The following is a 26539-nucleotide window of genomic DNA, read 5'->3' as shown; positions in this document are numbered from 1 at the left end:
CTTTCTCTGACTTTGCTTGGCCCCAGACCCAGGTTTCCAAAGCTACATAAAGTGCTTAGGGCACAAAGTTCTTGGATCTAATTTGTAGTATAAGGATATAATAGTTGAGGGTGAAGTTGGTCTAGAAGAGACAGGAAATCTCAAGACAGCCTAGTCTGGGGCAGAGACTAAGCCTGCAACTTTGCTTTTGGAAAGACTGTGAAGTGCACTGTAGGTTTGCCTCTTGTGGCTCTGGACCCCACATGTGCCACTTCTAGGATATGGGGATATTGTTAGAGCATGAGACCAGGTCTGCTCTGATGAATGAGAAGAAAGCTGTTTTCCCTAATCACTATGCCCCTTGAACTCTGCTGCCTCTGAAACCGAGATTTTTTCCCATCAGAGTGAGGATATTGGCACCACAGGATGTTCTGTTAAGAAAACGGGCTGGATATACAATGCAAACAAAACTGTTATGCAGAATATAGACTTTTCCAGAGAAGAGTATATTATCACTGGACAGTTTTTCTCTGTTTCTATCAAATGTTCTGTATTCAGTAATACAACAGACCTTTTCTTGTCTCCTGTCTCTCTGAAGTTTAGCTCATGGAGGCTGTACTTATTAGCAAGCATCTGTTACCTACTGTATCATCTCCCTATGTACTATTCTGTCAGGAAATACAATTCCTCATTTGAAAAATTAGCACAGGTTCATAATTTCTGGGATATACAGTGTTTCCTACTTCAGGGGTTTAGTGCTTCACCAATGGTCATACTCAGGAAGAACGTTGACTCACTGAGATGAAATTTCTGATGTTCATTACTCTCTGAAATTGTCCTGATTTGACAACTATGCTACTTCATTGTGGTGACTTCGACAGTTCCATGATCTTCCAAGATGAAACACTTACTGTAAGCCAGGCATCTGCAGTCCATTTAGTAGATTTAATTGCAGACCTCAAAGATGAAGGGAAAATACTTGTTTTATTTATGGGCTGTGTAACTATAGAGTCATCAGGAGAAGCTAGTGTTCTGTGCAGAGAGAGACCTCAAAGTACCTCCTTAATGGATGACAGCATGAATGCAATTCATTAATGCAGAAGATGTTATTAATGGGTGTAAACAAGAATCTCCGTTTTTCAGCGGATGTGTTCTACCATTCTGGTGGCTGAGGCCAAGAGTGTGTCTGTTACGTTCCGCTGAAATTTCCCCAGATCCCATGATGAGTGAAGTGTATGAGGAGAGAAATAATTACACTTGCCAGGGAATTACTTTCATAATTCACCCACAGCTCTGCTCTGTGCAAGTTATAGCTCAGTTGGTTTTCATGGCACCTCCACACCACTGATGGAGAAGTACGGTTGCATTACGCACATCCAAATGGGTATTGCAGGGCACCATTGATTAGGTTCTTTTATGGTTTGCTGCTGCTGTGGCTGTTGTTCATATGAGGGAGGCTTAATTGCAGTATCCAGGAAAAAAAGTCTAAAACATAACTAGAACTTCCCGTCCATTACAGTTCAATTTCTATTATGGAAAGATGAAGGGAATTTGCCCAGTTCCATTGCGCAATTCCCATTGCCAACACTACAAAAGAAGTGTTCAAGGACCTAACTCACCCTTGAACTGGTGTTTACTGACTTGAAGCACCACTGTTTACCGTAAGACTGGGGAATGGGAATAAAACTCCTGGGGTCCTTTATTTTCAGTGTCAGTCTTGATTATGGTCTTACTGACTTTCCTCATGTAACATAGCCAATATATTAAGTGGGTTTGTTTGGCAGTTTTCCTAGTTTATCTGCCACTCTGACTTCAGAGAATCTAAAACTTTTCTTTAGTTTGCTGCAGATGAACACACCTTGAGTAAGGTTTTTTGATTCCCATATCACAGGTCCCCAGCTCTAGCACTGCCCCTCAGAGATTTTTGGTCTTTTTCACAAATACTAGGAAATACGTAGGTACTTGGAACCCTAAGAGCCATGGGTAGGAAATGGGTGCTGTCCTATTCCTCCAGGACAGATCTTGATTAGGTTAGTGGACCTCAGCTGGGCAGGGGTTCCTGTTGATGAGGTTGCCGAGCTGACAGTATTCAAAGGACTGATTCTGTTCTCCCAGCTTTTTTGTGGGTTTGCTGCCAGCCTTCCTGCCCTAACAGGCAAGTCCTGGCTTCTGATTTTTTTTTTTTTTTGGAGTACTAATGGCACAAATAAAGGAGGATGAAATCCTCCAGTTCCAGTGTCGAGTTATGTAGATAAAAAGGCTGCTGATAGAGCAACTGAGCCAGATTATCAGCTCTTTGTTGTTTCCACTGGGCATATAGGGGTCACAAGCAAAGGAGATATGAAGTTATAACATTTGGACTCTGCTGTCACCTCTGAAGTGCTCTTCCAGCCTCTGGGCAGCACAGGGTACCTTCCACACTTACCAGCTTCTCACTAGAAGGAGAAACCGTCTAGTACAACTTCAGCAGCCTTGAGGCTACCCTAAATTAAACTGGGACCATCTGATGCTTCTCCATTTCAGGCATTAAGCTCACGCCTTTCTTGTTTTGAACTTCCTGATTCAGAGCTCAAGAAGATTTAGATAAAACCACTTTTGTGTTTCCTGCTTTTGACTTAGGCTTTAAAAGACAGAATGCCGGTGTTGTGTATGAAGTGCAAGAGGGAGCTCCTTTTGAATCAGCTCCAACTGGTAATCAACACTATGAACTTGAGGTTATTGATGAACTTCCAATCCTTATGAAATGGATTCAGAATTTATGAGAATTTACAGCTCAAGCAAACCAATGTGACTACTATGAGAAGATAACAATAATTAAATAAAACATGATATTTTCCCTGAAAACTAAACAGCGTGGGTTGATATATGAGGATTTTAAACAGGATTTTTTCTCTCCTTCCCTCCATGTCAGGTTACCATTCAGCTGTCCAAATCAAATGCTGATATGCACAAATAATAAAAGAGGAAAGGAATGTGGAGTTTGCCTTTTGGAAAGACTACCTATTAAATCCTTTAAGCTCTTGACTTGAAACACAAAATACATATTTAAAAATTTATATTATGTATCAATATGTGCCCCACTCCTACCCCTCTCTTCCCACCTGAAACTGAACCATGGAACTGCACAAAAAGGTCCACAACCAAAATTATAGATCAAATATTGTTACAATTTAAATGTGATGTTGGCAGAGACAAGACAAAACTAATTTAATTTTTCCTGTCAGTCTCTCTAGTAGATCAATTAAACTGCCAAGTGGATCAAATATTTCAGATTGTATTTATTACATTAAGTATTTATGTTCAGGCTGGGCATTTAAAGTATGATCTCATATAGGAATAGGAGGAGGTTTAGATCAGTTCAGCAGAATTTGCTGTAAGTTAATGGAAATCTAATTGTGTATTTTAATTTTGTGTATAGGAGGCAGTAAGTTCCTGAAAGAAAGCAAACAGTACCCTGTCCATATTGCAGCAATCTGATACAAATCTCGTTAAACTAATCTCAGATTGTCATAGATGTTGGTGGGAGCTGGATCAAGATCTAGGGCTAATGGCTTAACCCTGACTGATTTTGATGGGAGCTGGATGCCTGAAGTCCTCTGAAGATTTGAAATAAGTAGGAACAATTCCTTCCTTCCCCACTGAAGACTCAGGGCTGCTGCAATAAGATGTTAAAAACCATTGCTGCCTGCTATATATGGATGCCTCTTTCTTGGTCAGCATTACTTTTCTGGAGATTGTGGGCTGGCTGATGGGCAGGTGGAGACCTTGGACTCCTGAGCGTCCCATAGTTGGTCTGGGCTTTGTACTGGCAAAGTCCGATACATTTCACTGGACTTATTATCTGCAGATTCAGATGATTGTAAGGTAGAGTCAACCTTCTTTACAACATATATTAAAAAGGAACAGAAATCCTATTCTCCTCTATTCTAGCTGGAACCTGCAGCAAATGATGCTTTCTACTTCACTTTTTTTCGTGTGTGAGCTGTTTGCAAGTGTCTTAACCTCAGTGAAAATGAAAGGAATAGTTTATGGGTGAATTATTGCTAGAGATAGTTTAGTTTCCACCACAGGTAACTGCACCCTCAGGTTGCAGAGCCACTAGGTAATATCAGGGCTAATTATTAAGGAAAGAGCTTAGGCTGGTACTGAATACTGATAAATATTTTATCCCTCTAACAACAGAATGAAAATTATTCTTAGGGGATGGAGCCGATTCCTGCTTTTTTGAAAAGGGGAAGACTGCTTTCCACTTCTCCCCACCTCCCACCAAGCAATGTCTGTGCCCAGTCCTGCATTAGGCACTGCGGGCCAGCCCTCCCCTCAGCCTGGGAGCTGAACAGCCATGTTTGAAAGCCTCGTTCAGTTTGTGTTAGAAAGCAGCAGTGCAAAGGCAGCTGATGCACCTGCAGGCCTCTCGGCTCCCCCATCTCTGAGCAGAATCTGAAGATGGTGGGACTTGGTGAAAAAGATCTGCTGCAAACTGCAGGGACTCTGAAGGGCCTCTGCTCCCTCTTGTTAAAACAGTGGCTGGCCAGAACCCCTGAAGTGGCTGTGATTCAACAGGGCAGAAAACTAGTTTATGAGCATGGCTGGTGGTGGCAAAAACTGTAGGTTGTGTTCTGAGTGGATTTTATTTTAAACCCTCCTTCTGACCTGCTCAAAACAGCCACAGAATTCAAGACTGAGATTCCTAGAGCTAAAAGGAAAAGAAGCAGAGGATTTTAGTCAAGTGCTGAAACTTGCTTGTGCTTGAATGCCTGGACCCACAGAAATGTTGGTCTGCTGATCATATGCTTTATCAGTGAAGTATAACGAGAAAACTGTTCTTTCCATTTATATTAATAACTTGTCCTTTATAGATGCTGTTTTTTGAAATACAAAGAGTACTTTTCCCTGAATGTTACCTGCAACCACAAATCTCTGACAATTTCTGTGGAGAAGTCTTGCCAACATCCTAAAAACAAACAACTGGCTGCCTTCATTCCTAGCAGATGGGTGCTGACCCGTTGCTACCAAGAACAGAAGTGTAAAACTCTGCAGGTTATTAGTTCCATCACTTAGTCATGAGCCATTTAACTCAAATATTAACTGCAGAAATTAAAGCAAGTCCTTGGCTTGGAAAGATCAGGGGAAGATACTGCATTGTGTCAGGATGTGTGTGGCTGGGCTGTTTCTTGTTGAAAGGTAACATATCAGCAAAGACAGGCTTTTGCCAGGGGTGTACATGATGATGTGGACTTTGTGTGGCCTCTAAGACCCCTGGAAGAATGGTGACTAATGATGTCTGGTTTTTTAACCAGAGAGTAAATTCAAGAAGTAGCTCAGCCATCCACCCTGCTTCCCCATCCTACTCCTCTGACACATTTTCCAACATTCAATAGATGCATCTAAGCTGGGTACCAGTGTGGCTTTTTTGGATGGACTGCATGTCCTGCCCCGTGATCAGCCTACACTCCCAGGTGTGCTTGTTTGGGAACTGGCACAAGCCCCAGCATTATCAAAGGGAAGCCAGAGGAAGAGCCTGCTGTGTTCTAGCTCAGGAAGGCAGCTGGTGGAGTGAGGACTGCCTCTGTCAAGGGGTTGCAGGGAATCTTTTCAGCTTAAAGGCAGAGGAACCACTTCATCTGCTCTCCAGTGTTTTCTTGCCTGCTTGGAGCAGCCATGGGTCTCAAATAACAGGGTAGAGATGCTCTAGCCCATCTCTCCTGATGAGATTCTTAAGATATATCACAGCAGCAAATTAAGGTAGCTTTGGCTCACTTCTGGAGGCTGTTCTCTTTGAGGTGTCACCCTTAAGCAGCACAGACATTGAATGGGTGAAGGTAGAACAGACTCTTGCAGGTAGACATGGTGGCAGTAGCTGGCAAGGGCCTGGCCAAGGAAAAGTATCTCATTTTACAGTGAGATAGGAGAAGGTTAACAACTGGAATATTTTCACCTTTCTCTCTGCTGTAGTCTTTCAGGCAAAGAAAAGTGACAGAACCCCTACACTCACCCACCAAATGCTGCTGCTCACATCGATCAAGCTCAGTGTGCAGGCAGAAGGCAGGGGGCACCTTCAGCATGGGGCTGGTGGCAGCCACAGAACAGCAGCTTGATAAGAGAGGAGGGAATGAACTGAGCCTTGCTTATGAGGAAATCTCATGTGTGATCTGAACTTCACTGCTCACTTCTGTCTCTACTTCCCTCTCACACTCTGTTTGTCACCCTGGATGACTCACAGTGTAAGATCCTTCTTACAGAAGGATCAGCAAAACAGGGTATGGGTTTTCTAGCCCTGACTCAGAGAACACCTGTGTACTCACTAAAGGTCAATATACCGGCTAAAGCAACCCTATCTCTGTTGTCTTCAGACTGACCATGGAAGGAACAGTCAGACAGGCTCCCTGATCTTCCCCAGCAGTGACGTGCCTTCTCTCCTTCCTCCCCAGGGAGCCCGCTGTGCTCGTGCTGCGTTCCAGACCCCATGGGCCTCTCCTTCCTGCCCACCTACGGCTGCCAAAGCAACCGCACCGCCAGCGTGGCCGCGCTGCGCATGAAGGCGCGCGAGCACTCGGAGGCTGTGCTCCAGTCTGCCAACCTCCTGCCCGCCGCCAGCAGCAGCCCCACTCCTCCTGCCAAACCCGGCCCTGAGGGCAGCCAGGACAAGCAGCCCTCTCCAGCCAAGGAGCACGTGGAAGGGGAGAAGAGTGTATGAGACCGGAGTGGTGCTGGTCCCTCGGCTCAGGGCAGTGCTCCACCGCCAGCACTCTGCCATGGGGTGAACTGCAGTGTGGCTGTGCCCAGTGGGATGTCATGGGGCCACCAGGGACCCGGCACAGCTGAGTGGCCTCTTTGGCTGCCTTTCACGCACCCTTGCTTTTCTTGTGTCGCTGTAGGTTCATTTCCTTCATTTATCGGCACTATCTGTGTTTGGAAACATTCGTGAAACTGTTTTTATTCTCCCCCCCCCATACATCCCAGGGACACTGACAGGCCCAGGATCCTGGCACATCTCGACTTTCCATCCTATGTGAAATGGATGTCTGGAAGCAGCACATCACCTCCAGCTGTGAGTTCCGGGGCAAGAGATGCGCCCAGGCACCAGTCACTCCACTGCTCACAACAGAGGGGAAGGAATATCCAGGTATATCCCAATTTGGCCTGCTGTTTTCTGAAGGCATTTGACTTCAACCAAACCTATCCCAGGCAATCCAGGTGTAAGAGAAACAGGAAATAGAGCGAAACTTTTCCTTCTGTCTTCTTTTCTCTGAAAGTGAAACTTCCCACGGAGCAGATTACTGGGAAATTGCTGAGATCAGTTTACTTGTGACTAAAATCCTTGCACTAGCCTCTGTGTGAACATTAGTGTATTACTCTTGCCGTTCCCTGGCTTAGACATGAAAGACGCATGACTTCAGAGTGGCATTCACAGCTTCAAACAGCAATGCTGGTATTTAATGGAGAGTGCAATTGTCTCTAGATCTGCACAGAGCTGGGGGTATTTTGACATCACTGTCCTGGAAAAAGACTGGAAGAAAAAAATAATCCTTCATTGCTAGACTGCAAATACATTTTTCCATGTTTTGTTTTTACTAAAGAGGAAATAAAGCTTGGAAGGATATTCCTTTATGCCATCCAAATTCAGACTATTCAATTTACCGAACGCTTGTTGTAATGGATCTAGATATGAAAAGATATTAATTATTATAGATTGGGAGCAGTGCAAAGGAGAAATTGATGCTGTAATTATAGCCTTATCTCTCACCCAAACCTCCTGAAAGCAAAGCAGACTAAGATCTGAAGAGCAGTCATTTTAATCTGGGGTGTCTCTCATTTTTTTCCATAGGAACTGCACATATGGATTTGAACTTAGTGACTTGGACTTGCATTTTTCAGGTGCCATTTGCAGACTGCAAATGGGGGTCCACAGGTATCCCTGGAGTACAGGCTGAAAACACTTCTCCAAGACTTTAATCAAGTAACATGGAGGCTAGTGGAAGGATTTCTGTCACCTCTGATCCTGCACATTGTGCTTCGGACCTCCTGGAATGTGCTGAGCACATGCTTTTACACGGGGTTTTGTTTAGCTATTCACAGGATCCAAGTTTGGGGATGTGCTTGGAAAGGCAGTCCTGAGTAAGGCTGGCAGCAGAAATTTGTCTCCTCCATATAAGTGATCTCAGCCTATGAATTTCACAGAACCTGGGACTTCTCTGGGGCTCACAGGACCCTTTCATACCCCCTGGTGCACACCTTCCTTTCCATGAGGCACGGTTTGATGTCAGCACCCACTTAAAGGGTGGGAGCCCTGGTGTTCGTGGAGTGGCTTGGCAGCACCAGGCACCATCATTGTCGAGAAGCCAAGGGTACCAGACACCCCCAGAGTGGAGTTTGTGTCTTTTGGGCACAAGCCAGCAGATAGGGCATTGCTGGGTCTGTCCTTCGGTCAAAGAACAAAGAAAAGGGCCCACATTCATCAAATGGAGTAATTTTGCTTTACTTCTGCCACATAGTGTGTTTCTTTTGGGGATCCTTAACTGTCCTAATGCAGGGAGGGGAACATACAGTAGTCTGTGATCTGCTTTTGTGCTCTAGCTTCAGGAGTTGCTCTGCTGAACTGTGGGAGGAGGTGGCTTTTCTGGCTACAAGTTATGGCTTAGTTCAACAACAGCAACAACCCCTTTATTCCACCAAAATAAAAGAGATCGCTGTGTGCTTTGTTGTGGGGAGTGGTTGGAGGAGAGAGAATCACTGTTTTCTTAGTGATATTCCCAATCATAATTTTTTTTCTCCCTCCTAAAAAAAGACTAAAAAAAAATTCCAGTCCAAAGAGGCAGGCTCAACTTTGTTTCAACATAATTACCTTGCATTCAGTTGAACTTCAGCCCTTCTGTACACTAACTCTTCAATCTAATTGTTTGATTAAACTCGTATTTCCTCCAGAAAGGTACATAAATAAGTGAATTGTTGAGCAAATTAAGAATACTTAACAGCATTGCATCTGAAAAGTAGTTACGCTGATTAAATTTTCTGTCCTTGAGGATTTTCAGGAAATTACTTTTGATCGTCAATAACACAATTAAGTAAACTACACGCACATTAGCATGAATAATTGATAAGAAATTATGTATTACCACGAAGCACTGATTTAATAATTCATGATGCGACACTCTAGTGACTGTGCAAAACTGGGTAACATCGACAAGTCTGCCTGATGTTGCTGGAAATGCTGCAAATACAAACAGTTTTGTTGTACAATAAAGGAAAGTATCTGATGCATGCTGTAGTTTCTGTTTGTTTAATACTTGAATAAATTTAGAAAGAAGACCCTGAAAAGCTCCTGTACTGTTTTCATTCAGATCAATTTCTGTGTGCAAGCATCTGCTTTCACATTGATGACTGTCCAGTTCTGCTTAGACCACAATGATATTACAGAGTGAGGGAGGCTCTCCCATGCGTAGCTGGAACCTCTCAGAACTTGCAAAATTAGGGGACTCAAAACTTCACAAAGCCGCCTGGTAAGGAGCAAAGCAGCCTTAGTCCCCCTTAAGCCTGAGCTCTTCAGTGTCGGATGTGTCTGTGATTATAATTATTCAGTAAGATTTTGTGGGTGATTAAGTCAGCCAAAAATGAAGCTGATTGTGTGTTTTGAGTGTACACAATGTCATGTTAAACCCTAGGCCAGTTCTCTGACAATTCTTGTAGTTTGCCAAGGGGAGGCAGATAGATATTTGTGTTCTTGTCAGCATGTTGGGGAAACCAGGGCGTAGTGAGACACCTCTTCCTCTCAACTTTTGATCTGTCTGCTCAGGGCAGTGCATCCCAAGAGAGCTTGCTTGAAGTCACTCAGCAGGAGCACAAGGACAAGAGCAAAACTCTAGAGATCGTGTCTCAGTCATGCTTGTTTCTAGCCACCAGACCCTGCTCCCTTCCAGATGGACTGCCCACTGCAGATGAGCCACCTGCCTACTTTCTGTGCTGTCATATATCAGGGCTATGCCACTTAAACCATTCTAATGGCCATTTCAGTAGCTCTGATTAAGTCTGGCATTTAAAAGTTTATAACTCAGCTATAAAAAGTCACTCAGGCTGAACCCCAGCTTGAGAGGCCCAAGCCCAAGGGGATGATTTACATGAGAGCAATTCCAAAATTAGCCTGCATGGTATTTTTTTGGTTACGTGAAGGAAAAATGGAAGCCTAGGGTTTAAGGGATGGATGTCAGACAAATATGTTTTGTTTGACAGCTAACTGCATTGTCACTGGATCCTGTGCAGCAATTTTCTCTGAATTTTTGTACTAGCATGAGCCATGCATAGCATTAATGGTGACTGTGCCAGCGTTGCTTCCCTAGGTTTGACAAAGCATCTCCAATCCTGGGCTCCTTTCTCAAGAAATCACAGGCACACACAAAGCCCAGGTTCCCCCTCATCCCCTACCTTCCCTGCATCCTCATTCGTGACTCTGTGGACAGCCTGCGGCCCTGCCTCCAGCCCTGGTGCCGAGTCTCCGCTCGTGCCATGGCCATGCTGCAGTTCCTCCTGCTCCAGGGCTGAGCCTGGCACTGGGGATGCTGCAGTAGGGCATCCAGGAGCCTGTGCTTAGGACGCGTGTGGGCTTCTGTTAATGGGGGTTGCCGTAAAGTGCCACACCATGGGGCTTCTTTATAAGGTTGCATACCATTCTCTCAGCTCTCTGTGCTTGTTACCTCTTAGAGATCTATTTAAGTCTCCTTATGCCTATGTACATTGTAACAGGAAATGTGGAGCTGTGTTTTCGCCTCTGCTCAGTTATGCTCTAGGCTAATCCTTTCTACACTGCATGCTGGATAGTAATGAGATTGTTGGTCTAATTGGCTCTTTATTAGGAGTATTATTTACAACAGTGCTGAAGGCCATGTGCATGCAGATAAAGATGTTGGTTTACCATTAAACTCTTCCCCCTTGCAGTCGGTGCCCTCCCCTCTGTTCCCCACAGATTGCTGCCCCTGGTGAATTTGGGATGACCTTCTCTCTGCTTCCCAGAGGAGTCCCCCATCCCAGGTCATGGCCAGGGATAAAAGCCTGCTGGCAGGCCTGGGTCCCTGGAAATCTGCACTTCTGCTGTGCACTCCAGCTTTCTGCTTCCCTGCAGCAGAAAAAAGCCAGTGCAGTGTGGGAGGAAGTCATTTGCTGCCAGGTGGACCACAAGGGAACAGGGGATGGAGATGAAATGCTTGTGGTGTGCTGCTGTGGCACATTCTCCCTCTAAAAGAGCTGCTGCTCGATAAAGATCCTGTTGTGCTTGGCTGGTGGTGCGGTGGAAGCCGTGTGTGAAGCAGGGGAAGCGAAATGCCCTGCATTGATACCCAAGCCCTGAGTACATAATTCAGACCTCTCCACTGAAGAGTTTGACACCCCTCTCTGAGATCACAGTGCAGCCCAAGGGCGGGGGTTGCACCACCACAATGCCATAAATAAAAGGGCAGTGGAGTACAATAAACAATGCTTTATTCTTTCCAGTTAAAAACTTCCTTTGCAATGTAGTAAAATATTGACTTTAGGTGGCCATGTTACCACAAAATAAGATCTTTTCCTGATAACAACCAAAGAAGCGTTTACACAGACCTGGCTTGTGAAAATGTGAATTTCATTGGCCTATAGCACATCCAGCCTTAGTTGAAAGTGATGTGTTGACCATATTTTAATACTCCAACCACAGTATCCTTGTTGTCTGCCCTAAGCTGTCTGCCCCAAGTAGGTGCTGGTCTGCTGTTTCAGAAGTCTGAGCATCATACTTTGGAGTTGTGAGATGCTTTCTGCAGTAAACTAGTAATAGTTAAATCTCGCTGGGATTTAAAATATTGGCTTGCTTAACTCTTCTAGTATTTAATTTCAATGGCTTCTTCTGTAGTCAATGTTTTTTCAATGTAACATCCATAATATGAAACAGAGAAGGCAAAAAACACCACTGCGTTTGTCATTTTACCAAGAAGAGTTTTCACATGCAGAGCAATAAAAGGCAGTTTCTAGAACTCTGTTCAGATGGGCCTGGAAGTTATTAAAGCTGCTTCTGGTCTCAGACAGTTCAGCTAAATCACTCTACAGTGTCTTGGAGCACCTGAGACTGTGACAGCTGTTTGTACAGAGAAAATATCCACTCCTCTGGGCTGGTCTAATGGCAGGGTGGCTGTTCCTGACCTGCTAAGTCCCAGCACAAGCCAGAGTACTGTGACATTAATTCTGTATACAGGTGGACACCTGGAAGTATGTCATCCTTCATGGCTTACTTACCCATCTTCTGCCCTACCAATGGCCTGAACACACTCTGAGAAGTGCCTTCAGCCCAGGCTGGGAGAACTCTGATAGGGTGCTCGGAAAACGCACCCCGAGAGCAGCAGCCATCAGAAGGCAGGCCAGACACAGCCAGCCTGACACACGGCTCCTTGGGACTGGTCAAGGCCAAGAGAAAACTTTTCATTTTTAATTAAATTGTGTTTGCTTTGTCAGCTGAACTGGTTTACCTTTCAGTTCTTCTGTTTCAGAATTCTTTTTTATTAAACTCCAGCATTCAGCATTGGCCCTAGAGACTAACACTTGCTATAGTGGCAAATTTATTAGGACTCCCCTAGGTACAAATAGGCCAAGTTTTTATTATGTGCACACGGCTTCTTTACACCCGCACTGTACATGAGGCAATGTGTTAAATAAGATCCAAAGCCCATTAAATGAAGAAGCCCATCTCTGCAAAGAAGACTCCCCAGGAACCTAAACTCTGCCTGTTATATCACAGCTGGCTCACCCTCACTCCGTTGTGCTGGCTGAAGCCATCAGGTTTTGGCAGATGCTTGAGAACCAAGATGCTGATGTGATCACCAGCCTTGGCACAGCAAGGGATAGGAGCATCCCTGGGAGTTGTTACTTTTTATTAGAAATATTTCTGTAGCAGCACACAAGAAGTTGGCTGCTGGCAGGGAAGGAAGATGTACAGGAGAAAAAAGCTGATTCTGTTTCTCCTCTGAACCATTACTTTAGAGCTAAACCCAGCTGGGACTGAGCCAGAGGTTCTCTGGGGAGGATTTGACAATCCCCGTCCAACAAGGGTCAGAAGGAAAGTTTCAAAATCCCTCTCAGAAAGCCAAATACTTGAATACTTCTCCTGTGGGTCTGAACCTGGGAGTAATCCAGATTGATGCTGCTGCTTGTTCAGATAAATAACACAGACAACAAGCAGCCAGACATCCTGTGTGTGTGTGAGAGCATGCACATTCAAACTGCAGCTTCCTCTCTCTTTTGGTGGAGTTCCCCTCCGAAGGGCTCAGGAGCAGCGTTCAGGTGAGTCAGCCTCATGCACCCTGCAGGGCCCTTTGTCTGTCAGTGAAGCCCAGGACCCACTGCACAAGGTTTGTCCCTACCTCCACTATGAGGCTGTGGGGTGGAGCTCACAACCTGGCTCCAAGCTGGAAGGAAAGGAAGGGAGAGAGTTTCTTACTCAGTTTTTTACTAGCTATCCCTTTGCACTGTGACAAGCCAATGTGAGCCCTCTGTTACTCTGTTTTTTTTCAGTGCAGACATTCTGAAGGGAAATGTTTCTTCCTAGGGCGTCCCCTCTTTTAGTAATTGAATGAGTCTCCATAGCTTGAGAGGTGACTTGTCCCTTCACTGACAGCTCACAAGCCACCTGGGACCCCTCAGTGCCTCAGTGTGACCCTGCTTCTCAATGCCACACTGCCTTGTCTGCATCACATCATCACCAGAGATGAGTACCATTACCGCTAAAGATACAAGTGATACTGTTTGTCCCCCACAAAGGGATCACTAGATCTTGGCTGAAATTCTCTTTTGAAGTAGCTTGTTGATTGGATTAAATTTTTTTGTTGTTATAATGTTGGAGGTCTGCTGCTCTGTACAAATACCAAGTGTCTACAGAGCTGCTGAGGCTGGGAAGCCTCTTGTCTGTAGGAAACTCTGAAAATCTTCAAATTCCTACCCAGTTCAGATGAAATCAAACCTTTAAGAAAATAATCCACTGAGTTAAGAGCTATGCTTTTTCACCAGCTTGATGAATCATATACACATAAAATTATTTCAGTGACACTTGGACTCTTCCGTTCTTCAATACACAGTTTGTCAGACACTGTGAAAGCAGGAAGGGAGTGAACAAATGAGAGTTTATTATTAATTAGATTTTAGAATTATACTAATGAGCCAGAAAAGGAGGAGCCAAAGTACTGGAAACACCTTATTCTTGCTGCCACTGCATGGGCAGGTGATTTAGCCTTGATTTCATATTCTCTGCCCCTGGGACTTATATGTGCCCAACCAAAATAGCTCCTGCATGTAAAGGTGGATGTATCTGGCCCACAATTTAACAAGGCCTGTAAGGAAGCAAACCTTAGCACCTGCCACAAGGGAGAATTGCATTGCCCAGATGCTATTGTTGTAAATGATGACACCTTTTAAGGACATTGTTCTTCCTTCATCCTTTCCCCCTGCCCTCTGTCAGGGACCCTCTCTCTTCCTGAGCTCAGCTCCTCACATTTCTATCAGCAGGAGGGAACATTTTGGGCTTGCTACAGGCAGACTGGGAAATTCTTGTGCTGGCAGAGCTGGCAATAAGCAGCAAGGAGCAAAAGAGCCTTCTAAACAGCCCAGCATGTTACAGAGGATGATGTCTGCTGTGTGCTCTGTTAGCTAACAGCATGTACACAGCAATGTGAGCATTAATTTGGGGGAATTAGGAATGAGCGAGGGTTTAGTCTGATTCAGGCTGGATTTAGGATTAGCCATAATAAAAACACACACATACTGGGATTGTGTGGTTTAATCTGTGGCCTCTGAGCATCACAGGCTTCCTCCTGCTCAGCCTGATTGGGCATATGCTACTGTGGCTGACGGTGCTGTTCCAGCAAATGCCCTGGATGCAGTCACATGTGTAAACCTTTGTTTTACCCCCAGCTCCACTTTATTTACAGGGTGAAGGGTATTTACCTGCTGAAGGAGCGCTTCAAGTGCAGTGTGGATGTACCATTGCCCTTACATTAGTGCCACTAGCACAGCATGAATGTCACTGGAAGCTTTCCAAGGACCAGGCTGTTGTTTGGGGTTTTCAGATGAGAAGTGTAAAAATTGACAAGTGTAAACCACGTGGTTGGTGTCCTGCTGAGCCTGATCAGACAACCTCTCAGCATACCCCAGGGATGCGGATACTGCACACCATTAAACATGTCTCGGATGCCCAGAAGGATATAAATCTACAGCCAGGTTCCTCTACCGCTGGAAAACGCAGTTAGTGAGCAGCGGGAATAGCCCCCCTGCAGGGCTAATAGAAGATTGTCAGCGTGGAGGCGGTCACACGGCAGCTGCCTCCGGAGCCACGGACAGTCCAGCGCAAGAGGGAGCTCCACTGTGGCTCGTCGTGACAGCCGGTGCTGGAGCAAGTGCTGTGGCGGCATCAGAAACTGTTCCCCTCACATAGCCATTTTGGTGAGGGTAACATCTCTTCCTCATTCCAAAATGGACAAAAAACCCCCCTAAGTCACCACCACCAGCAGCAAAACAACCAAAACCCACAAACATTGGGAAAAAAAAAGTCAAAACAATATTCAGCTCAACAAACTACAAAGAAATAAACCAAAAACCACTTTGTGATGCTTGAAACCCTTTTCTTTATCTTCAAATTCATAATACATGTTTTTAAATTAATGATTTCTTTAAAAAGTAGTTTCAGTCCAGAAGAAAAGGTCCAGGACTGTTTACTTAGACATCCATGTAAGCAAACAAGGACTTCTCAATAAATTTTGAGCAAATTTCCCATCAGAGAAGACAGCAGATGAAAAAAATTAATACTCCAAATGTGTAGGGTTTTGTTCCAAGCAATTTTAGTGTTGTCAAAGCAGTGTCTTTTTTAGCAAATAAGCTGTTTTACTGGAAAATTCCTGCTAAGGTGTAGTCATGTGACTTGGCTGTGTCAGTAGGTTTTTGGTCCAGGCCTCCAGCTGGCATTTGATGCTGCTTGGTTTATGTTAGGGCTCATCTGGTTGCTAAGGAAAGGAGTTTATGGGAGCAAGATCAGTGCTAGGGCCAGTTCTGCTGCTGGGTTGAACTGTTGGAGCTGATCCCGTTGCCAGGAGGAGTGTTTGTGTCTCAGGCTGATAGTGCAGGGGGTTCAGGAAGGGGGCAGAGTAAGCAAAAGGGCATTTCCATCCCCCTGTACAGTTCCACCTGGCCCAGCTGGGGGCTGCTCAGGACTCGCCACAGGAGGAGGGTAGCGAGAGGGGACAATGTGCGGGCGGCCACCCCGCCTCCAGCAGAGAGATGGAGGTGTGGGGGCATACCAGTTACAACCCTAGTCCTGGCAAAAATGTGGAAAGAAGAAAACATTCATCTCCCTGGGGTGGTGGAACATGGGAATGCCAGGGGAAAATGGAGCTCCCTTGGGGGAGCTGCAAGTAATAGGACATACGCACCGACAAGAGGGAGGTGGAAAGGACAGTTGAGGGCACTGTTTAGACCATGTCCAGACACTTCAGAAGAACATGAATACTATATCTATAATTTTATATAGACATGTAGACATACCTGGATACATCCCTACACAGGTAAACATCCATGTATGGATGCATTATTGACAATAACATTGTCTTAGTATAAAGTAATAGGAAATTCTCCTTTCATTCTAACTTTTCCTTTTGGAAATTTCAAATAGCACAGACAGTTTTGGCATGGAATAATGCTGGAATGTTTTCACCCACATTCCTTGGGAAGGGATGCAGTCTCAGGGCACCTGTTCCAGGCAGTCAGTGCTCACCAGCAGAAACTGATTCTGCCAACAGACTTGCAGGAATCTCAGGGCAGTCAAAGAGAGTCTCTCTTGGGCCAGATCCAGTTCTCATCCCCTGCAGCTTATCAGCGCTAGGAATAGAAAGAAGGATCAGTGTTTATCTCAGAGTCTGTCATCTCTACCCTGTCAATGTAAGGATGGTCCTGAAGAAGGCCACCTTACCTTACCTGAAATGCTTTATGTTGGTGACAACACTGACAATGCTGGCATAGCAATAATTCCATTTTTGTGTGCTCTGAATGCTGCCATTCCCCATGCCAGCTTTAAGCAGGTGAAGGGACAGTTGTGATAAGATGAGGCTCTGAATGCCAGTGGACAGGAGTGTGAACACACTGGAGAGCTCCATGACAAGGGAGTCCAAATCAGCATAGGGAAGAGTCAGCCTGTCAGGCAGCTTGCCTTTAACAAGCCCTGGCTTCTCAAAGTGCAGATCCAGCTTTGAACATTTTTTACTTTTTGCTGGAGTCCAACTTCTTTCCATTGCTAGAAGGATTTCAAAGATTGTTCCTGCTTCTCATAGACTCTTCCCTTTCTCCTTCTTTCAAAGTACCCCAGGCCTCAATTTATTCAGTATGGACTTGGACACAGGAAAGTGCTTATCTTTTAGCACTGCAAACTGCTTCCCTCAAGGCTTGAGTTAAATCTGCTTTAATAAAAACACAGAGCTTTAGTCAGTTGGGACATAAATGATTTCTCTTCTGCACTTCTGGAATGCTGCTTTCTAAGTATGTTCAGTAGCATATTAGAAGCAAGTCTCTAATTGGCCATACAGTACCAAAGACCTGACTATCTAATGTGAGAAATCAACATCATGAAAACTTTGAGAATATCAAAAAGAAGCAAGGGAAGACCACAGGTCATTTTAAGCCATTCCCTATCCATTTAAACCACATAATTGCAATATTATATTTAGTGTCAGGGGACAGTGGTAAATGTGAGATCATCATAAGACCAGAATAATCATCCTAAAGACAAAATAAATTAATCATTGACCTCTGTTGTTATAATGAGGATTTCACAAAAAAACCCCAAACACAGTGAAGTTCAATTTACTCAAGTGTTCCATGTTCTTTATCTCCTATAAGGCTCTGAAACAGAGTTTCTTTAATAAAAATGACTGATGTACACCAGTTGCTCCAAATTGCACATTTATATGTATTCACTAGAGCCCATGTAACCCATCATGTGCAATATCACCAGCTTCTGATGCTGCTTTTCAGTGAGAGAGGGGATCAAACTTAGAGTTCTTTATTTACTCAGAAATGAAAGAGAGTATATCCCCCAAATACAGATATGCAAACCTGTCAATGTATTTTTGGTAAAAACATAACCAGCCAACTATTCTCTTTATGGTCTGTTATACTCAATCACAGTAGCACTTTTTACTGTCAGCAAGGACTGCTTGGCTACTCAGGGATCAAAGCAGAGCAAACCTAAATAAAATTCCAGTCTGGACAAGGACTGAGCCAAAATCACTCTGAGAAGAGTCTCCACTGTGTTTCATAACACAACATAAAATAAGAGAAAATGAGGAGAAATGTGAAAAAAGACCAGTTACACACCTGGCAGCTTCCCCCAAGTAGATGGGACACAGGGAATACAAAAGCCCTGATGTCCACTGGGTGGTGGCAAGTGCTGGGTGCTGGCTCCATATCCCCAAGGTTTTCTGGCCAGACAGACCACTGCCCTCACATAGCAGGGAGGGGTGGGAATGGTAACAGGAGTCATGGGCCAAAGGTGTTTCTGCCCAGCCTCCTGCTCCCTCTCTTTAGGAAAGCGAGGAAGGGGGATGAAGCCCTGCATCCAGTCATCTCCTAGATCTTTTAATTGTATACCACACACACACATACACACACACACACACACTCTTCCTTGTCAACTTTTTCTGCCAGCGTAACTGGAGATAAAATTACAATGACACATAATTACAATGAAAAAGCTGGCTAGAAGTCATTCCAGTATTATAAAACAAGTCCCATTTATTTTGTTTATTAATTAATAAATTATTATTCGCAAATACAGTTGCATTGATGGAACGCGCCGATGACACATATCTTCTTGGACAGATGACTTAGGAAGGCACTGAACACCCAAGGAGGTGCTGACAAAAATCCATGCACGTAGGGCATTTCAATGAAACTGAACTCTGTAAAACAAATCCAGCATTTTCCATGAGGAAATTCAAGCCCTTGGGACAGAGCCATGGCTGTGGGGTGGCAGTCCAAGTGTGCCATGTGACAACTGGACTGCTGGCATTGCAGTCACCCCACAAGGAGAAGGAGACTCAGAGGGAGGCAGTTCTGGCCTTAGAACCAAAGACTAGGTAAGTCAGGTTCGGCCTCAGTCACACCTGCCAAGGAAAAATCACCACTGTAAAGGAGCCTCAGGGCACCAAGAAATGCAACATGCACAAAGGTGACATGCAGGAGAAGGAAACAGTGAAAACAATGGCTCCTGTTCCTTTCAGCCTGCTGTGCTTCCGTGCATGTCAAGAACCTGCCATGTTCTTTAGTCCTCACCACTGTCTGCTGGCAAGGCAGAATTTAGCTTGGTTTGCCTCAATACCTCTTCAACCTACAACTTAATGTCACTGTCACAAAACAGTGCTTTCCTACAACTGCTTTCATGACTATTGCACGTTTCCCATAGCACCCCTCCCCCAAAGAAAAGAGTCAATTTACAGTTCTCATTTTGCCTAGTACTGACCTCTTCCAGCCTTGTTTCCCACAGCAGCAATGGAAAACATCCCCCCAATAAACATGGACAGAATAGGCCAAAGAAAGAAAAATATTTGTTATTTGAAAAGGTGTCATTTTTCTTCCTTTCAACACACAAACATTTTGTGTTCACCATCACAGGCATTAGTGCTGTCCTGTACTGATATGAAAATGGCAGTTTTACAGGTATATTACATATTTATACAGGGTTGTTTATGTGGATGCATGCATGTTTTTCTACACACACACTCCCACAGCCTCACAAGAAGTTGGCCAGCAGGGTGGTCTAGGCCAGAGACAGGTTTGCTGATTGCTCAATACCAGGCTGGGACCTGGTGCAATACTTTTATATCATTCACTCCCTGCGGCAAAGTGCTCCAGGGTAAGCTCTGGATACAAGACAAGAACCACCTTCTTATCTATTCTCAAAACTCCCCAGTTCTATTTGTTTCATTTCATACAATCATAGAATCATTAAGGTTGGAAAAGACCTCAAAAATCATTGAGTCTGACAGTTAACTTAGCACCAAGGGTTCACCACGCCTTTTGAACACTTCCAAGGATGGTGATTCAGCTGCTTCCCTGGGCAGTTTATTCCAATGACTGAGCACCCTTACAGTGAAGAAATTTTTCCTAATGTCTAATCTAAGCTTCCACAGAGCAATTTCAGGTAAATTCCTCAGGTCCTGTCACTTGTTACCTTGGAGAAAACCCTGATCTTGCTACAACAATTTAGCTACAGATTTTCCAGGTCAAAGCCCCTTCTGGGACCTGTTCAGAGACACAGTCCACTGTGAATGCAGCTCCCTGAAGCTGGCAGAAATGAAGAAGTCCTACTTGAAATGTATTTGGTATCCAAGTTAGGACTGACTCCTCTTTAGATGCCAATGTTTCAGTTCACCTTAACAGCAGAGTGAAAAATACACCCTGCTTTCCTCCCATAGCTGGGAGCAGCATAATGGGGCATCCCACTCTCCAGAATAAGAGTTTAAGAAGACCCTTGATAAAAGGGTGCAGAAGCATGCATGTCTACAAAACAAATGACAGTTAAAGAAGTAAAAGGGATGTTTTTTAATACACTCATACATTTCTGTCATCAAATTACCATCTATTTTTTCATCTGCACACAGATGCTTCATATCCATAGTTTCCCTTGGAGAGGAAGCTTTTATCCTGTGCTCTGAGAGCCTGCTTCTTGACTTGTGGCTGTTAAGGGTATTTAAATTTGTAATGTCACGCACACAAAAACAAAAAAAAAAAGGCTTGTGCACTCTGATAGGCTTTAAGATTTCATAGGTTTTGTATAAATGCACCATGGAAAACTCTAATGGATCTACTTATCTGCAATTTAACATGTGGATGAGATTCTGCTCTATACTGGATAGATGTTATGCTGTATAGAGTGACAGCAACAGAGAAGTGCAACATGAATAGCACCATCAGTTGACAAAATATTTGTGATTAAAAAAAATATTTATAGTAAGAGCCACTTCCCTTAATTTAACAGCTTGAAAATTAATTCTTGTTCCTGAAACACTCTTGATTTTCAATTTTTTTAAAAAAAGTTCTCTCAAAAAAAAAAAGTCTCTCACAGAGACTGCATTTTCTGAATTCCAAGTCAAAGTTTGTTAAAATTTGAATATTTTCAGAACAGGACCACGGGATAATTCAGGCTCCAAAAGATCTCAGGAGGTCACTGGGTGAACCTCCTCCTCAAGGAGGGTCAGCTCTGAGGCCAGCCCAGGTTGTTCAGGGCTTTGGTGTTGAAACCTTTCCAGGGTGGAAAACTGAACAATAAATATTTATTCAAATATGGGCATTTGGCTGAATATGCTTAAAATCCAAACCATACCAGTACAAGCTTCTTCATTTCCACCCTACACCTCTGCTCAACCAAACCTACCAAATCACAAAATGTAAAACAGGTGAAATGAACCTTAGAAAATCATTAAAGGCTAAATCCAAATCCCGTTGTAATGAATGAAGTGATAGCCCTAGTGTTTGTCTAAAAGAAATGTTTTAATAAGTGGCTGGTGGGACCAGGACAGGTTGGCTCTTGTCACGTGGCTCTTGTCAGGGATGGAGGAAGGCTGAGAGCTGAATTAAGGAAGGACAAAAACCACAAGGTGGGTCTGTGTCCCAAGAGAGGCTTCAGGCCTGGGAAATTTACTGAAGAAAATCTCTGCCATAAGTATTAACACTGGGACAGTGGAGCAGTGCCTGTGTCCTGTCTCCACATTGTATTCATTAACAAAAGGCCTGATTCATCCCTTTCTTTTCAGGAAGTCAAGAGCTGCTTCACTGAAAAAAATCCTTTAAAAATTGCCTAAGATATGAATCAGGCTGAAAGTCACTGGCATAATTCTTCCTAAGAGCTTCTGCACTTCAGTTGTAACTGGGGAAAACAGTATGAAAATGAGACAGAAAAAACTAAGCCAATACTCCAAATATAGATATTTATAGGCAGGCACATTACATTCAATTTTTCCATCTTTTCATCTGGGTTCCCTCATTATCTATGATGATTAAAAAGAGCTTATACAAGGATGAGTGATATTTTCATACAGATCTTTTGAAGAAAAGCGATAATTCAAAGAACTTTTCTAGAAATTAATACTTTGGACATTTTGAATCTTTTGTTTGTTTGTTTGCTTGTTTGTATTAAATCACAGAATTCACAAGACCAAAATCAAGTACATTTTTCAGATTTTAAAAGTTAGTTCCATGTTTCAGTGGGAGCCTGAAAACAAAACAAAACACATTTCAATTACAATAGCAAAGAACTTCTTGTCCTAACAAACAATTAAATATAGTTGTGGGATTTCATTCAATCTTACTCCTCACCAAAATATTTCAAGCCAAGTATCAAGATAACCTGAAGTTTGAAGTTGCATTATAAATAAACACTGACTCTGGGGGAACCTATTGTGATGTTACCAAGAAATACAAAGAATTCAGCAGCATGTTAGTGGGCACTGCAAAAGTATATGAGAAGTCTAGAGCAGCTGCAACTGTAATCTGGTTGTTTAAAAGGGCTTTTTTTGACATGGCTGCTGTATTGTGCATCCAGTATACAATCTTCTTGTCAATGACATCAGGGCAATCAATGTGTGCAAAATATGAATCTTGCATGTATGGCTTATTTGTAGCCACATGCTTTCTACCTGTCAATATAGTTCAAAGGCAGTGAGTGAGGAAAGTTCAGTAGACGCAGCATCAGTCCTCGGTCTCATAGGATGGATAGGGTGGTCTCATAGGTTTTATTTTGTATCATGTATCATGCAATACATCTGGCCAATAGGACATTTGCTTTGGCTATCCCAGCCTCCTTAATGGCAAAGCAGCAGCAGCAAGCAGTGGCTTCATATTGTCACATGTATTTGTCTATCTGGCGTTGCCCCTTCATCTCACTGATAATTTGGTGCTTATTCAATTTCATTTTCTTCAGAGTGTTCATTACCTTGCATCTTTCAACATGAACAGCTTTCATTTTCTTTCCCACCCAAACCACAATGAGATTCAGACAAAGTGTTGTACAAACATCAAATCTGCATGTGTTTTTGTGTGCATGTGTCTGTCCAAACAGTTCTTAAAAACACTAGCTGGCATGTTTTGTTTCTTCGTTTTTCAAGACACTCCTTCAGCAGCAAAATCATCTAAACTGGTGAGGGTGACAATGCCGGTATTTTGGGTTGGGCTTACATCCTTTCCTAAGTGAACTTGGGTTTCTCTGGCATTTTGATGGTAGGAGTAGGAGGCTGGTTCAGTGTAGGGCTGAGTATCCACAGATTCAGTGTATCTGTAGTCCTGCTGGGCATCTTCAGGTAGTTCAGCTGGTTCTGGTCCAGCGGGCACTGACCAGGCAGGTTCAGAGAGTTGAGAAGGTGATTTCAGCACTGCCACCGATGAGGCTGGTAAAGGCAGCACTCTAGGGTAGGAGGCATAGGGAGAATTCTTAATTTCTGAAGAGGTGGACTGGTGTAAGTTCTGTTCCAAGGAAGGGACTGAGACTTGAACATATTTGCCAGTTTCTGGGTCATAAAATGTCTTTAAATTAACTTCGGCTGGTAAATCAACTACATAGTATTGACCGGAGTCAGGGTCTTGGAGGAGTTTCCGCTGGGTTGAAGAGGATGAAGGGCTCATTGCTGGTGCAAGTCGAGGTTTTCCAGTACTGGTTTCTGTGGGAGTAAAAGTTGAATGAAGGGGAGGATGAAGGGGAGAATATCCTAAGGGTGAATCAGATACTATTGTCTCTCCAGAATGAGTAGGCTTTCTCCCTACAGCATCTGTATGCTCAGTCTGAGGGTTTTTCTGCTGCTCTTGCACTTTTTTTCTCCTGTTTGCCAGCTTTTTAGCCCGACGCAGAGCCTTTTCTGTTTTTGGTGGCACAGTGGGTGGCTTGCCTGCTGGTCTCCCACCAAGTCCCCTGGGCTCCAGTCTTCCAGCTTCCCCTGCAATGTCAGAAAGTAGATTCCTCTGTGCTGAATCAATCATCTCTTCTGCAGGCATATAAGCTTGCTTCTCTAGTGCCACGTTTAACAAGGCAGGGTTTGTAACATCCTCTCTCTCTCTAAGGCTGGAAATAGTTGGTTTATCTGACAATGAACTGGCAGCAAGAGCGTGCATCGTGCCTCCTGACCTGGGGCTTATAACAGCAGAGCATGAAAGATTGTCTAACAAAACTGGTGCACCTTCTGTATGTAGGATGTTCTCTAAAGTGTCATTGGAGACAGAAGAACATGTGTGGTCCTCTAACATGGAGCCAGTCACAGGAGAAATTGTCTCCCTAGTGATTATTTTTTTTGCACAAGAGCCCCCTTTACGGTTAGATAAATGATGATTCTTAAAGTAATTTGTCTTTCTTTTTGCAGGATAGCTGGGGTTGTTTTGTGCTTGGTCATTTTCCAGACCTATAATTGGCTGTGTCAAGCTGTGTCTTGCCTTTGTAGGCTTCTTTTTACTTCTGCAGACACTTTCCTCATTCATTTGCCCAAATTTATTTAACAAAGCACAAGCTGTTTCATCTTCTTCCATCAGTTTTCCAAATGAAAAGCTCTCTGTGTCTTCCAGAAGACTGGGATCCAGTGCTACTGAAGCAGATCCAGGCTCACTGGCTTCTTTTTCTCTGTCAGTTGCTCCATCTCTCACATTCTGCTGCCCTCTGTGTCTCGATGCCCACCAGCCAGCCTCCTGGGCATGCAGCATGTTTTGGTGCTGCTTGTAAACTGCTGGGGACATAAACTTACGTTCCATTTCCTTATAACTGCTGCTCACTGTATCATCCAGGGAAAATGACCTGAGTAGGGGCAGCTTGACAGCCCTTATTACCTGAGGTGACTTGAATGTGTTATCTTTAATCATAAACAGACTGGGTTTGGTTGAGCTTGAAGATGATGGTGTTTGTGGCTCCTCAGACCTGGGGATGGACATGTCTCTTATGCTGTCAGATGCAGAATTTGTGCTGTTGGCCTCTTCCCTTTTCTCTCTCCCTAGTTTCTCTTTCACCAAGCTCCTCTGTTCATTCCCAGTAACACTTCCCTCCCTCTTCTCTGCTGCACCAGTACTAGGGCTGATACAAGCATAATATTGCAGTTCATCTTCCCCAACCCCTTTCCCTCTCTCCTTGTGTATTTTCTTACTTCCTGATTCCATTTCACTGTCAGTCCTCTGGCTTTCTTGGAGGCATGTCTGCTGCATCAGGGGTACTGGCAGAAATGGCTCTTCCTGAAGTGGTTGCTCCACTGTGGAGACGAAGGATTGCTCTGAAGAGCTAGTGCTTCTTTTGCCTCGTGCTTCGTGGCCAGGTACCACAATGCTGGTTTGGCTGCTGCTATAAGGTACATCTTCTTCTGGTGAGAGTTGGTTTAGGAGTGTTTTGAAGGCAAAATTTTCATTCTGAACAGAAGCTTGCCTTTCATGTTCCTCACCCTGCTCACTGTGATTTTGCATGGGCTGCCCAGCTGTTGTATCTACATTGTGTCTACTGAATGGTCTCTGTGCTGGATACTGCAGATGTTTTCCTGAATCAGGTTCACTTGATTCATGTCTGAACAAGGGGAAATTTTCATTATCCCTTGTGTTTTTAACCAGATCTTGGTGTTTTGAATTGTCTTGCTGCAAGCTATCTTCAGTTTGGTAAAATGGAAGGTCTTCTGTTGTCTGGGGTGAACTCAAAGTCAGACAGTTGTCTGTAAAGTGTTCAGTTAAATCAGTTTTACTGTCCTTTTCACGAACACTGCTAGACAATACAGAAGCTATATCACTCAATTCATCTTTCTCTGTAATATTTTTCTCACTTTTGTCATGCAAAGTCGAGAGTGAGGCATTTATTTTAGTAGTCTCCTGCATATTTTTCCTTGTTTTATTTTTCTCCTCCAAGGCCCTTAACAGGGGAGAAGGGGTATAAATGCTTTTAACACGTTTGCGCACATCCTTTAAGTTGAATAACAGACTTGATGCTGTCAACCTGTAACTATCCCACGACCTGTAATCATCTAAGGTGCTCTCCTCATGGTCTCTTGAAGCTGTGCTCTCTGTGGGAAGAGGTGTCAGTGGGATCAGCTCACTTTCAACAGTGTCCACCTCCTGTTTTGGTGGTATGACAGGCGTTAGGAGTTCCGTGATGTTGAAAGAGGGACTGATCGATCCAGGGGAGTTTGCCTGTTTAGCCACAGGAGTCATGTCCATGTCGGGGTCAGCACCAGTTGCCTTTTCAGACAATGAGGTCTTGTGGCTGTCTGTGAACTTCTCCTTTGCAGCCTGTCTCTTCCCTGCTGCCCTTTCTGTAGCCCTCTGTCTCCTCCAGGGTGGACAGGTATTGCCCGGTTGGGGGTTGAGGGATTCCTCTTCAGTTAAGGTGGCCTGGGGTTTTGGTGGAGGTGGACTGGGTGTCTCAAACATGAGTGAGGGTGAAACCATCCTGTAGGACACAGACTGGGGTGACACAGAGACTTGGGACAAGGCAGTGGGGGAAAGTGGAGCTGGAACTGGGAGTGGTGGCACAGGAGGGGCTTCAGGGGTAGGGGGTGTTGAGGGGTGG

At 44.1% G+C, this 26539-nt stretch overlaps 2 protein-coding genes across 2 annotated transcripts in view; one reads left to right on the top strand and one right to left on the bottom strand.

Annotated features, from left to right (window-relative positions):
• DRGX (dorsal root ganglia homeobox) overlaps nucleotides 1–9297 on the top strand; it is a 17070-nt gene extending 7773 nt beyond the window's left edge. Inside the window, exon 6 of the mRNA XM_017725856.1 lies at nucleotides 6411–9297. Within this exon, the coding sequence (XP_017581345.1) occupies nucleotides 6411–6676 (266 nt within the window). The 3' untranslated portion in view covers nucleotides 6677–9297. The remainder of the gene's footprint in view (nucleotides 1–6410) is intronic.
• Nucleotides 9298–18741: 9444 nt separating this feature from the next.
• Nucleotides 18742–26539, bottom strand: part of CUNH10orf71 (chromosome unknown C10orf71 homolog) — a 23479-nt gene continuing 15681 nt past the window's right edge. The window contains exon 4 of the mRNA XM_017725990.1: nucleotides 18742–26539. Within this exon, the coding sequence (XP_017581479.1) occupies nucleotides 23125–26539 (3415 nt within the window). The 3' untranslated portion in view covers nucleotides 18742–23124.

Source organism: Corvus brachyrhynchos, unplaced genomic scaffold (assembly GCF_000691975.1).
Source record: "Corvus brachyrhynchos isolate BGI_N302 unplaced genomic scaffold, ASM69197v1 scaffold61, whole genome shotgun sequence".
Classification (NCBI taxonomy): Eukaryota; Metazoa; Chordata; class Aves; order Passeriformes; family Corvidae; genus Corvus; species Corvus brachyrhynchos.
Note: the sequence above shows the minus strand (reverse complement) of the source record. Positions and strands in the feature narration are given on the sequence as shown.